The 14,015-nt window shown below is 43.2% G+C and overlaps 1 protein-coding gene across 2 annotated transcripts in view; it reads left to right on the top strand.

Annotated features, from left to right (window-relative positions):
• The first annotated feature begins 1,529 nt into the window (after window positions 1-1,529).
• The window catches only part of MCM9 (minichromosome maintenance 9 homologous recombination repair factor), a 49,066-nt gene continuing 36,580 nt past the window's right edge, over window positions 1,530-14,015 (top strand). The window contains exons 1-7 of one of the 2 annotated variants that reach the window (XM_032101563.1): window positions 1,530-1,633; window positions 2,242-2,558; window positions 6,399-6,715; window positions 8,364-8,445; window positions 9,372-9,572; window positions 11,795-11,920; window positions 13,157-13,276. In XM_032101563.1, the coding sequence (XP_031957454.1) occupies window positions 2,249-2,558; window positions 6,399-6,715; window positions 8,364-8,445; window positions 9,372-9,572; window positions 11,795-11,920; window positions 13,157-13,276 (1,156 nt within the window). In that variant the 5' untranslated portion in view covers window positions 1,530-1,633; window positions 2,242-2,248. The remainder of the gene's footprint in view (window positions 1,634-2,241; window positions 2,559-6,398; window positions 6,716-8,363; window positions 8,446-9,371; window positions 9,573-11,794; window positions 11,921-13,156; window positions 13,277-14,015) is intronic. The other variant, XM_032101561.1, reaches the window with a different exon arrangement.

Here is a 14,015-nt window from a genome sequence, read left to right as displayed (position 1 = left end):
AATATTATAGCTTATGACTTAAACATTTTAATGAAGGACTTCTGCCTATTATAGCAAAAAACTGTATTATAGCTCCAGAGAAGACTATCACACCCTGAATGGGGCTCTGACTGTGGCCCTGGACTGCTCGCTGATGAAGAGAAGATAAAGTAACCACTCCGGGCTGGGGAAGAATACGTTCACAGAGCACAGGCTCAACACCCTCGGGGTGGAGACCGCAGCCTCAGGGCTTTCAGCTGCCAGGCTTCGCACAGACCCTCGAACCAAAGGGTGGGGGGGGAAAGGCTTTGGGTGTGTAGTGGAAAAGCCTCTGGTGAGGGGCAGTTAACACCCACCCTCCGCCGTGCAGACGAGCTCAGCTGTGGGGCACTTCACCGGGGAAAAAGCTTATCCACAGCAGAGGGGGTGTCATCGCCCCTCAAAGGCTCCCCAAAGGGGTCCCCAGACCCTGCACCAGAGCACTGCAGCATGTGCTACAGGTCCAGGGTGTTGCAAGGGACAGTGTCAAAGCTAGCCCCCTTAGGGGAGGCACGCGGGCGTTCCCACCTGCCCAAAACGTGTATCAATCCACTGGATCCGGCGGGGCGGCGGGGGACCCTCATCACCGAGAGGACCGGATGGAGGAGAGCAACGAGACGTCGTTCTCGAGACCCTCGGAAGGGTGACATGCTTCCACCTGAGCCCCGTCACTCTCTCCCTGTCCCCCCATGCACATTTCTTTCTTTCTCTTTGCCCCTTTTACTATTAAAAAGAAAAACAATTATTTTTTTCGCACCAACATTTAAACTCGTTTGGTTTAATGATGTTTTTGGGGTATGTTTTGAACCTTCAAAGTTCTTTTCGTTTTATAGACAGAGATTTGGTTCTCTTAGCTCTTCTGGGTTTAAACCGAATGGTAACAGCCTTGAACACGATTTTGATACAGAATTAGCTAAAACCCAAAATATTTCAAATAGTTGTAGAGCATGTCACTGGGTTGTTATACACAGGGAAAAAACACAAATAAGAACTTTTTCAAAATACCATACTGTAAATTCTGGGCAAAAGCGAAAGCTTTAGAGCCTGCAACAAACCCTAATTCTTGGTTACACTAAGCATAAAACCCCCACTCCTCAGACTCTACTATGCCCTCATTTAGAAGGGGGAAGTGGCTGGTTTGTCGTGCAGCTCCCTCTAAAGAAGCCAAATTTAAACTTCGAGGTGTAACCCGCGGGGGTGGAGAGGAAACTTGTAGGGAGCAGCCTTGGGGCTACCCCTGCCCAGAGCCCCCTGTCCCCCCGCCTCGCAATCCTCCCCCGCTGTACAGGAGCAGCGTCTCTGCCACGGGGTGCAGAGTGCGGCACCATTGCCCAGAGAACCCGTAGGTGGATCTTTTGTTCCCGAGAGGCCGAGCAGCTGGAGTGTCCCTCGTGCCGGACTTGCCGCCCCTCGCCTGCTCCTGGGAGGGCCGGTTCTCCCGCGGGAAGCGCCCCAGCCGCTCTCCGCCGCCCCGCCCCGCTCAGAGCCCGCCGGGCCCGGGCGTGGAGAGGCGCGGAGGGGCGGGGACGGAGCCGCTCCTCCCGCCGGATGAGGGAGCTGCGGGCGCTGCCTCAGCGCGGCGGGAACCGGCGGGAGCGAGGCAGCCCCGCTGCAGGTACCGAGCGGGAGCGGGGCGGCCGCGGAGCGCTGCCCTCCTCGCCCGGCGGGCGCGGTGCTGGGAGCGCAGCGCACCCCTCGCTGCCCGGCGGTGAGGAGGGACGGGACGCGCTTGGGGTAGCGCCCGCCTGGCCGCCTTCAGAACTTGCCGTGCTGGCGGCGGCCGGGACGGGAGGGCCGGGTAAGGCGGTGCGGCAGCCACCCGCCCTCTCCGCCAGCACAGCGAGGGAAAGGATGGCCGCGCGGGTTCGCTTTTCCCATTAGCGGAGAGGAGCGCCCCGCCCGCTCCCCGCCCACCCCGGCGGGAGGGCGGCACCGGCTGGCGGGGGCCGGGCGGGCTGGGTTGGCGGGAGCCGTCGCTGAGGGGCGGGGGGAGGCTCGGCCCGGCCCCGGTGCCTGGCGCGGTCCCGGCGCCGGGCAGCGGCGGGGCAGTGGTGCCGCTGTGTCGAGGTTTCCCTGCCCGAGCTCATGAGCCGCGCCCCGCCCCGCCTCGCCTGGCTCCGCGATGGGCTTTTCCCTGAGAAAGACAAAGTTTCCCGCCCGGAGCGTGGCCGCACCGGGTTGCGCCGCTGTGTGACCGCCTCCTCGCGCCTTGCCCCCGCGCAGGGACAACATGGTGCTGAGCGCGGACCAGGTGAGCCTCATCGGGCAGGTGTTCGAGTCCTACGTGCTGGAGCACCACAGGGACGAAATCCTGAGCATCCTGAGGGAGGCGGACGACCAGGCGCACTACCCCGTCGTCGTCGACGCCTTGACGCTCTTTGAGACCAACATGGAGATCGGGGAGTACTTCAACGCCTTCCCCAGCGAGGTGCTCCCGATTTTCGACAGCGCGCTGCGCCGGGCTGCGCTGGCAGCGCTGCAGGACAGCGCGGACCCGGCACAGCTCAGCCTCAAGCAGAACCTCCACGCCAGGGTCTCGGGTGAGTGGTGGGGCGGGGGCTGCAGCGAGCTGCACCTCTCAGCCAGGACTGCCAACATTTCCTGACTCTTCAGGGAAACTGCCAAAATTTCCTTACTCTGTAACAAACTATTGGGGCGCCGTGGAATGAGCAAGTTTAATTCTTGCCGTTTCAGTTTTTGAAGAAGTGGGGAATCCTCAGTGTTTATTAAGCAGCAAAGGACACGTACAAACACATGGATGTGTGTAGACCAACTCCCAAAAGAAAAGCCGTGGCCGTACCCATTGGCGTGCATGCGATGGTTGGCATCTCTCGCTGGGTCAGGGCTTACACCAAAGCCTTTACAAGGCAAAGACTCCTTAAAGCAGCAGCTGGTTTTACATTATTTCACTTTTAGGCAGAAAGTCTAGAGAGAAGTAAAAGGAAGAAGGAAAAAAAAGTCCAGGAAAAAAAAAGTTTTAGGGGAAGATATGTAGTTCCTAAGTTTTACTGCAGGTTGACTTCCTTACCATGCCAGCTGGCTCCCAGTCCTTATTGGCTCCAGCCGTCTTCCAGAAGAGGCAAAGTCTAAATTTTGAATTGTCTTGTAACAATTTCATCTGAAACTGTTGAATTTTATGCTTAACTGTTACAAAATTGCTTGTCATAAAATTGGAACAAACTGTTGGAAGGCGTGATCCTTAATGGAGGATTCCGTAAATTTTTTCACTGCAAGATGATATAAAATTATTCCTTATTATTAGGAAATCTTTAGTAGCTCTGAGGTTTGGTAAATGTGGAGTGCAGGTTCGGGGGTTGAAATGTCTTTTTTGCCTGTTGTGGGAAACTGGGTCAGCAGTGGCACCCTCCCTTCTGGTCATTTCTGATCATAACAATTTGGAGCAATAGTCTGCAAAGCCAAGAGCTGGCAGCCTGTGTTTCCCTCCCCTGCCCTGTTGTGGAGTGGCTTATGATCATTCAGTCTTTTGGCAGCTTGAATTTGGATAAATCACAGTTGGTAAATAGGCCTGTGTTTCATCCCAGTGAGTTTCCATAAAAATGTTGTAATGACAACGCATACATCAGAAATATATTTAGCTTGTGGTATTCAGGTGCTGAGGAGCTTATACACAGCTGATGAGTATGTGAGGTAAAAGGATGGCCTCTGTGTTGTACTGAAATTTGACCTCGGGCACCTCCCTGTACCTATGAAAGCATGAATGAGGTAAAACTTTCCTCCTAGTGTTCTGAGATGCATTTACATTATTGAGGGCTTCAGCATGAAAAAAGACTCCACATATTATTATTTAAAAAGCTGCCAGGAAGTATTAGAAGGAATACAGCAAGGGGAAATGATCTCTGCATGAGTAGTGGTGTCTTTAAGACATTCCTTTTCCTCTTATCAGCCTCCTGCTGGAGCTGATAATTTCTCCCACAGTGATGTTTTGTCTAAATGTTCACTTATCAACCTCCAGCAAAATTAGCCCCCTTGATCAAATAGTTTTAATAACTGATAAAAGCAAGCCTGACTGATCATTGATAGAAGAATTCAGTTAGCAAAGTCACAGATAATTCCATCTCTAAACTGGAGGGAAATTGGTGAAGAACAGGGGGAGTTATCCTTGACAAGTCTAGCTGGATCAAAATAACATCTGTCTACAGAATTTGGTTAATGTTCTGTACCACCAAAAGGCTCACTGCAGAAGAAACAAAACAAATAACCTGAGTTTTCTATAGCCTTTTTTCCACCCAAATTTTCCCATGATACTGTTACCTTTTAAGTAGATGCTGGGTTCTGATTACCTTCAGGATTCTCATCTTGGAGTGTCACTTCCCGTTCCCATGTCAGATAAGGAGGGAATGAGAAGGTGGTGCAATATTCTTGATGGGAGCAGCAGGCAACTACCAGGAGTGTGGGTGATGGATCTGTGTGTCAGGCTTGGAACTAAGTGAGGAAAAGTGATTTTGCTTACACCAGGTGTAAGAAACAATCTCAGCACTTTCTACCAATATGGACAGGGCATCTAGGGGTTCAAAAAGGATTGAAGGAGTGTGGATATGCAGTAATTAATAATGGATTATTAGCTTGAGTTCACTGAAGAAAGTAAAAGATAAAGTTCTTTATCTGAATTTCAGCATTGTAGGAATTTGATTGTGTAACTTCAGCTTTTTGCTACAAATCCATGAAATGATTTTTCCTTACTTGTCATTAGTCTGAGCACCGCTGTGTCTGTTACTGAGGGCCAAGCTGCTTCTGGTATTTTCTAATAGCCTTTTTGTGACTAATACAGTAAAGTTGGTTCAAAGGGGCACACACGCAATTAAAGAGTTTGTCAAGCAGTCTAGTGTGATCTGAATGAAGGCTCTTTTTAGAGCACATTTAGACTCTTGGCTCTTCAAAGTTCACAGAGAGGATCGTCATATATCCTGACAACAGTGCTGCAGCTCTCTCTAGTGTAAGATGTGATGCATTTTGCAAAGTTTTTTCAGGGCCAGCAATACTGAACTAAGAAAAAAATGCCAAAACAGGTGGAGAAATAACGGATTTTTTTTCCCCTAAACTGACTAGAAATGCAAATCTGTGGTAGAATGAAAATTTCAACAGGCTTGGTAGAACATTTAAATAGCTTTATTAGAGTCAAGCAGAAAAAATTGTTTGCAGTTTTACAAAATACTTTCTTTTCCTGATTATTTAGTTCTACTTTTTCTACTTTATTCTCTTACCCTTTAAAATTAGTTTAATAGTTAAAAATACTTTCTTTAAACAAAAGCAGAAGGCCAAGTGTTGCTTAAAAGCATCAAACCAGAATGTTTCTGCATGTCTGAAATAAGGCATTTGGGTTTGAAAACATTGAAATAAATATGACTTTTTTTTTTTTTTTTTTTTTTTTTAGCAGCTAAAGCTACTGAGAAGATTTGACCTAAACACACAAATAGTTTCAGTCCCCTTAGAAACATAATTTGTAGTTTTACATCTGTTTCCTAGCTCTGTTTTGGAAGTAAGACTAAGAAATTAATTTAAGTTTATAATTATTAGTATCTTGTAGTTCATTACTAATTTCTGAATAGGTAATACCTTTTATTGCTCAGGTGAGCATTTCAGGGACCATTTATTTTTATTAACACTTTGTAGGTTGTTGAGAGAGATTAATCTTCCTGAGGATTTCAGCCACTCTGGTGCCAAGTGATGGGTGAACACTGAGTGGGATCAGCACATGACTGAACTAGCTGCTGGGGGGAATTAAAGGAGACCAAGTGGAAAGTGTCCTGTCACTGTGCATTTGAATGTACAAGTGAATTTGCTTTGGCTGTGGTCATAACCCCTTTCCATTCTTTTTGTGCTATCTTCCTTGTGCTTGAGGTATTCTGCTATGGAGTGTGGATTTCAGGTCAAATGCTCTCTGACTGTGAATTTGCTTAGACTTGAGAATTCACACAAGATTAGGAGCTACACCTGTTTAACTGTGGGAATAACATTGAAGCACAGTTAAGTAGCACAACTGAAAATTTGTAATTCAGATAAACCAGTTGTAGAATAAATGACATCTACAAAAAGAGCATCTAAATTAATATAGATATGAGAATATCAGGATCTGTTTCCATGAATGGAAACTGTTCTTGACTATTCACCCCTTGGCAAGAGTGGGAGAGTAAAATGGCAACATTTTCAGCTAGTGCTCAGTGTCTGATGATTTTCACCATCTGAGGACAATGAATCAGATTTATGGTACAACAGATGAATAGTTGAATCACATTTATGAAACAGTAATAACAATGGCTACTGTTCATGTCTGGCATGTTTTCTCATCTTTCTGTTTAACTGCATTATAAGTCCTTGTTTTATAAGCATAGCCTTATGCTGCACCTATATTTGTCTAACAGGTTTGCCTGTTTGCCCAGAGCTGACTCGAGAGCACATCCCTAAATCCAAGGATGTGGGACACTTTTTGTCAGTCACTGGGACTGTCATACGTACCAGTTCGGTGAAGGTTCTGGAGTTTGAACGGAGTTACATCTGCAACAAGTGCAAGCACGTGTTTGTTGTCAAGGCTGACTTTGAGCAGTACTACGCATTCTGTCGTCCAGCAGCCTGTCTCAATGAGGAAGGCTGCAACTCAACCAAGTTCACGTGTCTCTCTGGAACAACCTCTTCTCCTACCTGCTGCAGGGACTATCAAGAAATCAAAATTCAGGAACAGGTAAGGAAAAAAAAAAAATCATAGACAAAAAGGGGAAGAGATTAAAGTACAGATGTCTGCTGTTGTTTGAAATTAATGCCCGAGAAGACTGAAAGAAGCCTGGCAACCCATTGGTCAGAGGTTTCCAGTCAGAGTTAAAAATTGAGCCAATGTGTAGACCAGACTTCTGTTATTGGGTAATTCCATTCAATATTGTACAAAATACCAGCGGTCAGTTAATAGATGAAATTTCCATAGATGAAATTCCATTCCACGTTGAATCCCTATAATACCAAGTGTGCATTGTTTCTCTAAACACTTCCTGTACATGATGCTGATGTTCAACACTGCTTCTGAGGACTAAAGCTAGCCCAGTGTTGGCCAGGGCCAGCTGTAGCTGTGCAGTGTGGTCAATACGTGGTGTCTGCAAATGTCTCTTCCCTTCAACCAATATTGAATTCAACAATTATTGCATATGTGATCCTTACAGAACTTGGATGCAGAATTTGCGCTTGTTTTCTGATGGTAGCCCTGGGCGGAAGTACAGACAAGGTGGAGAAGGAATGTATGAAGTCAGAAATTAAGGTCTTAAAAGTTCAGAATACCAAAAAAAGTAAGGGAATAAAACTTTCTGGGAAATAAGCCCTATATTGCATGTACATACAATGATTTTTTCTGACATATGGGAAATCTCTTTAACTTTTTTTTTTTTCTACCGTGTGACACACAGATCTCTTTAATAAGCAACATGGGCTTATTAAAAACAGTAAAGTTAAACTAGGAGTGAATTTCCCTTGTGTTTCCTACTGAGCTCTGCAAGTAACTGTGCATGCCACCAGTACTGAACATAATGTGAACTGCCTGTGGCCATTTAGATGATACACAAGGGTGAATTAACCTTCCTAGGCACCAGAGAGTGAATACATTAAGAATTCTAGCATGTATGACCTGTGCTGCAGAATGAAAAGGTACTTCTGACTTGTTCTTGTGCAGTGGATACTCTCAAAACTGTTGAAAGCTGTAAAGTGTAAATGGAAAGATTGCTGGTTAGAAATGGACTGTGACAAGATTGCACAGAGTTTGCCCTGCAGAAAAGAAAGAGAGTTACACGAGTTACTGTCACATTTGTCAATATGTATTTTGGTTTTCCTGTTTTTGATTTAATCCTTGACACCTAGGTGTAAACTTAATCTCCAACTATCAAGTCACGGTTAAATACCAGAAAAATACAGAGAATAACCCTCAGTATATACTTCAGTGAAGGGTTGTCTAACCCATGCACATGCTTCAGTACCCAAAGTCAACTTTACATACCGAAGAAGTATCTAGTAATAACTCAAATTATAATAAAAAAAAGGATCAGCTCTTTCAAATGGCCTCCCTTATGAGCTTTCTTCAGCAAGATATTGAAATCACACAACATCTCCCAGCACCGAGCACCTTCTGCTAATTTAATACCCAATCCCATTTCCATTAATATCAGCATTAAACTTTCATTGTTAAGCTCAGGGCAGCATTGGCATCCTTACTGTAAGTTTTGTGATAAAAAGCAAGAACTGACCTCAGTCCCAGGAAAGGACCCTAGCAGGCCCTTAAGCCAGAGCAGCTGTAAATTAAAGGCTTTTGAAGGTGCTGTTCTTAAGAAGTGCTTTTCCTTCCCATCACCTAGGTTCAGAGGCTGTCTGTTGGAAGCATCCCTCGTTGCATGATGGTTGTTCTGGAAGATGACTTGGTGGACAGTTGCAAGTCTGGTGAGGATATTGCATAAATTACATATGTTTGTACCCACAAGAATTTTTAGTTGTCCATTTGAGATGAATCTCTGTCAAGTGGCTGTCAGTGCTGGGGGCTCCTCAAATGAGGTGTGTTCATCTGTCACGTTGCTGTTTCAGGCTGAACGTTAGCGTGGCAGCTGATGATCATTCTAGAAAATGTCATGCACCCCCAGGTTACATCTTGACTGTTTGACAGATCAGTTTCAATAAGTAATGTGTTGTGACATACAGAAAGTATAATAAAACTTGTTAGTGCAGAACACCAAACCTCCCCGGGAGATTGAGTCTCACAGCGTGAGGTGCCCCTCCATAGGCCTGGAGAGCCAGGAAACCTGACCTCCTATCTAAGGAGTGCTGCAGGTGGAAAAAGCTACTTGGCTTTCAAAGAAGCAGCTAATTGGCAGGAGGATAAATTAGGAGTGGACTAAAAATACTCAGATAGGCACATTTCCACAAGAAATTAATTTGTAGCTGTACTTTCTCAGAAGAACACTCTACTCAGAATGTTAACAAGTGATTCATCGCAAAAGTTACCAGAAGCTAAATAAGTTTTGACTAAGATTTTTTTGTATAATTAATCTAATTGAAAGAGCTTCTACAGTTTACCAGGAATTCCTCTCTTCTAAAAGAGGAAACAAGCAGAGATATGTCTTTAAGAATCCACCTCCCTTAAACAGAAGTGGAAAGACATAACTTCCTAGCACAGACTCAAGCAACCTACCTTATCTTTGTTTTCAACTTCCAGTAACTGCAGGAGGTTTTGTTTTCAGTTGTTAGATTTTTTTTAACCTTATGAACTGTAACACAGGCTCTAGATCACATTATTGTGCATTACAGCTAGCTGAAGTGTCTGCATGTCTCAAGTCAGATGTTACTTTACTAATTTCTGTTGTTACCTCTAGGAGATGACATCACAGTGTATGGAGTGGTAATGCAGAGGTGGAAACCTTTCCACGAGGGTGCACGCTGTGACTTGGAGCTTGTCTTAAAAGCCAACTATGTTAAAGTGAACAATGAGCAGCTAGCAGGTGTTGTAATTGATGAAGAAGTTCGCAAAGAATTTGAAGACTTCTGGGAAAGGCATAGGAATGATCCCTTAGCAGGTTAGTAGTTGAAAGCTTTTAAGTAGGACTCTTGATTGGATAGAGATGAAATCAGGAGTGAAAATACAGTAACTGAACACATTTTCCCCCCATTATGTTATCCCACCACCCATTCATCAAGAATATATTTTTTCCACTACAAGAATATGAAATTCTTACTTTAATATTGCTGGCTGGGGGCAGAAGAAAGTACCAAACCAACTGCATTGATCTTCATTCTTTGAGCTTTCTATTCAAGTCTTTTTTGGAACATTTATTAACAAGAAATGAGAAATAATGTGAGAGGAAAAAAAAGAGAAGTGCTTTATAATCAAGAAAGAAGAAGCATACCTTCTTAGAAGAAATAGTGTGGACTAGATCTGCATTTAGTCAGCACAGCTGTTGCCTCTGGGGCGAGAAATCTGACACAGTCTCTGCATCCCAAATTAAGCTCTGAATCTTTACCATAGGGATTAGCACATCATATCTTTAACGTAACTCGTGGATGCCTGGGCCCTTGGTTAGGTGCAGGGGAGCCTCCCAATTCACAGTGGCTTCCAGAACAGTCAGTGTTCAGTACGCTGGGTCCTAAACTTACCGTGGTCTGCAGTCAACCACCTTGGAATTACCAGGAGTTCTGTCTGGAACTCTGTCCCTCTCCATAATCTGACTGCCTTCTCCTCAACTCTGCAGAAGCTCAATGGACTCTTTAGGGTCTCCATCACTGAACTTTATTAGGCTGACACTCTGTCTTGTAAAACACTGGAAAGAGCTTAGTCTTTCTTTAAAGACAAACAGGAGGAAAAGCAGGTGGGAACCTCCCTCAAATTAGCCTGCTCACAATAAGAAAGTGTAGATCCTGTCAATGTCAAAGATTCTTCAGAACTGCATTTCCTGGAAAGCAGTTTAATTGCTAGCTTCCTGCTGTTTGGAATGATAACATTTCTTCCTTCTTCTGTTTGGAACGAGAATATTTCTTATCACTCTCATTAGAACTGTTGAGAAAGTAACTCAGGATCTTCTTTGAAGGTCCCTTTTAATCTTTCATTCTCAGGACAATTTTTGGAAGCCTGAAGGGAGCAATGTGATTTTATGTAATATTACCCATTCTGAATAAATAAATATGAAGCGGCTACAAGAAAGTTGAAGTGGAAATTAGAAGGACCCTGGCTGCCCAAGATGTCTGTATCAGGCTATTTGTCTGAATTTGAGTTGACATTGAGGGCAGAGATCAGATCTGACTAAGGAGTCTGAGGCCATTTCACAACAGAGTGTGTGTGTACCTGTACTGTTTTTTGAGAGATAATGGTAGCTACTACTGCATTTTATGTCAGTCACTTAATGATGCTAACTCCTAACTGTGGAGTTAAATCTTGAGCTGTGCTATGGCTGAACAATGTTTTTAAAATTCCATTTTTGGATGGACAAAGATATGTTAATTCCTTCAGAAGACCTTCAAATGAAACACATATACCTTAAGTCGTCCATTAGGTGCCTATATTTTGCCAGTACCATGTATTTGCATCTAAATTTAAAACATGAAATTAAGCTCTCAAAATGGGTCATTTTCTTTTATTCCCTAGCAATGCAAGTAGCACATGGCATATAACCTGAGACCCCTTATGTGCTAGTAGTGTCAGAATTTCAAAGGGCAGAATTAATTCTGTTACATATCTTGCACACCATCAGCATTTTCAGAGCAGATTGAAATGTTCTGCTGCTGGAAAGAGACTATAATAGGGAGGAGGACAGGGACCTGTGACACACAAGGATCAAAGGAGAAGGAGATTGAAGGTAACAAGGAGAAAATGTGCACACTGTGTGTGCACAGATTTAAGGCAAAATAAGTGTTAAAAGACTTCTTAAATGTACAGTACACCAGTTTTCAAGGGGTTATTTTGAAGTTTGGAAACTTCTAGGTTTCGTAGCTTCTACACTTGTAAATGTAGAACAAAAGAATTTGCATGATGGCGTTTCATTAGTGCCTTTTATCGCGCTATCCACACCATACATTCCTTAAATTACAATAGGATTGGCTTTGCTGCTTGTGATTACCTAACTTCTCTATAATGAAGGAAGTTTGGATCAAACAACTGCTCTAGGTCCCAGTAAAAAAAAAAAAAAAAATTAAAAATCTCCTTCCTACCCTACTCTTCTTGCCCAAATTATTTGTCAGTGTACACAGGAGTCCATGGGAAACCAAGTTTTAACTCTGCTGAGTGCCATTTTTGCTCCTGTTTTAGGGAGGAATGAAATTTTGGCTAGCTTATGTCCTCAAGTTTTTGGATTGTACCTGGTGAAGCTGGCTGTAGCCATGGTGCTTGCTGGTGGTGTACAGAGAACTGATGCTGCTGGAACTCGAACCAGAGGTTTGTATTTTTTCTAACAGTATCACATCCTTTGTAACAGTCATTCCCATCCCTGTCCTCACCCACATTCCCCACCCATCCCTCCAAAATGAAACCAGTAAGATCTTGGAAGCATAATCATCCTATTTTCTTGAGTGAGAACAAGTTTTAATCAATTCTGAGTATTCTTCCAAAATCTCAGGCAAGTTAAAGTGGGTGTCTAGACTTCCTCTTTTTAATTTTTCCCAAATAAAACCCAATAGAAACACTTCCAGGTTTCCATTAGGTAGAATATTAAAGACAGCTGTTTTATCTAAAACATAAACTCACTTTTTATTGTATAAGTGACATTTTGAAATTATTTCTAGTAGAATATTCCCAGCAGTATTTGGCATCAAAGGATGGAATCTTAATGTTTCCTTAATGCGGATCACTATAGTCCATTAAAAGGAAAAATTAAAGGGTTCATTTTACTTCCTAATGCCAGACTTTTCCATCTGTGATTGTCAGCACATCTCACTTAGTTTTGTAACTCCAAGTTACCTGCCTGCTGATTCTCCTTCTGTTGTTATTAGATGGCAAATATGCCATGTGCCAGGTGGTACACAGGTCATAATCTATGTAGGTCATAATAATTTTTAAAAGTATGTCTCTCTGTACAAATACAGGATTTTTGTAATGCTCCAACAGCTAAATAAAGTTATAGACTTTATATTTCAATTGAAGCTGTATTTTGTAAAAAACAGTGAAAAAGTTTTAGAGCACTTTACTGAGAGTACAGCAGCCAAATTATTTACTTCTGTAATTTCACTGTTTTGAAATTACTAAGTTGCGTAACTGTTGGCAAAGAATTAATTAAGCAAAACAACCTGCTGATTTTATTAGTCCATTTTGCAATAATTTAAATAACTGAGTAGTGGAATGATAACTAAAACCTGGTATCCTTCTTTTTCATGTTCAAGAATGAGCTGAGTCTGAGAAATGAGCATTCGAAAATGTAAGAATTCATATTACAGGAAGTGTGTCAAATACCTGCTAATACTTCACAAATACTTAATTGTAAATATTTGTGTCTAGATGACTTTATTAAACAATGTATTTATCACACCCAATAAATAGTGCAGAATTACATATTTTAATGTATATATAGTGCTAAATTTTAGGTGAATATGACAAGTATTACTTAATCTGAGCATTTTGTATCGATGTTTGTCTGTATATGAACTGTCTGCTCCTACATCCCTGTTCTCCCCCCAGGTGAATCACATCTTCTGTTGGTTGGAGACCCGGGTACAGGGAAATCTCAGTTCCTCAAGTATGCTGTTAAGATTATGCCACGCTCTGTGCTTACAGCGGGAATCGGATCTACAAGTGCAGGTATGTGCTTCTTCAGCTGGAACAGGTTATCTCTTCACTCAAGTATGTTTATATAGAAGCCTTCTATATATATAAACATATGTGCTCAGGTTGTACGAGCACAGTTGAAGCACAGAACTGCTGTGGGAGTGTATGAGGCCTGATCTGACTCTCTGCAGTCCTGCCCCTTTGTCTGTGTCCCTGAAGGACTGTGATGAGCTTCTAGCAGAGAACCTTACAAGCCTCATCCAGAGGCACATCTCAATTCTTTGCTAGGAGAGTGATCTGGACCTGTATTTTTAGCATTTTCCAGCTATGACAAATATGACATCTTTCCAGAGCTCACACTGTGTGATGGGCTAGCATCATTTGGTTTCTCCTGAACAGATAATCTCCTCTCTTATGTTCTTTTATGTGTTCTGTCTGGGTGCCAGTTTGATTTCTGTTTGCTTTCTGGAAATTTACCCCTGTGTTGAGGAACTATTTCTTACTCATTAAGATGGTTTTAAGATGGTTTCAGAGAGCAAGTGGGTTTTTTTTCTTCTTTTTTCTTCTTTTCTCTTTCTTCCTTTTGTTAAATTTAGGTATGTCCCAGCTAGCTCTGAATGCCAGGCATCTTTGCAAACTCTTCTGGGGACAATGTACAGGGTCAGATTACCTCTGCCAATGAGTTTATATGAACGAATGAGTATACTACTTGTATGTTCAAAATCACAATATAATTAGGGTCAAATCCCAGTGTCTCAGCTAGCATGTGTAA

This window comes from Corvus moneduloides, chromosome 3 (genome assembly GCF_009650955.1).
Source record: "Corvus moneduloides isolate bCorMon1 chromosome 3, bCorMon1.pri, whole genome shotgun sequence".
Lineage (NCBI taxonomy): Eukaryota > Metazoa > Chordata > Aves > Passeriformes > Corvidae > Corvus > Corvus moneduloides.
This window is presented reverse-complemented; position numbering and strand designations above follow the sequence as displayed.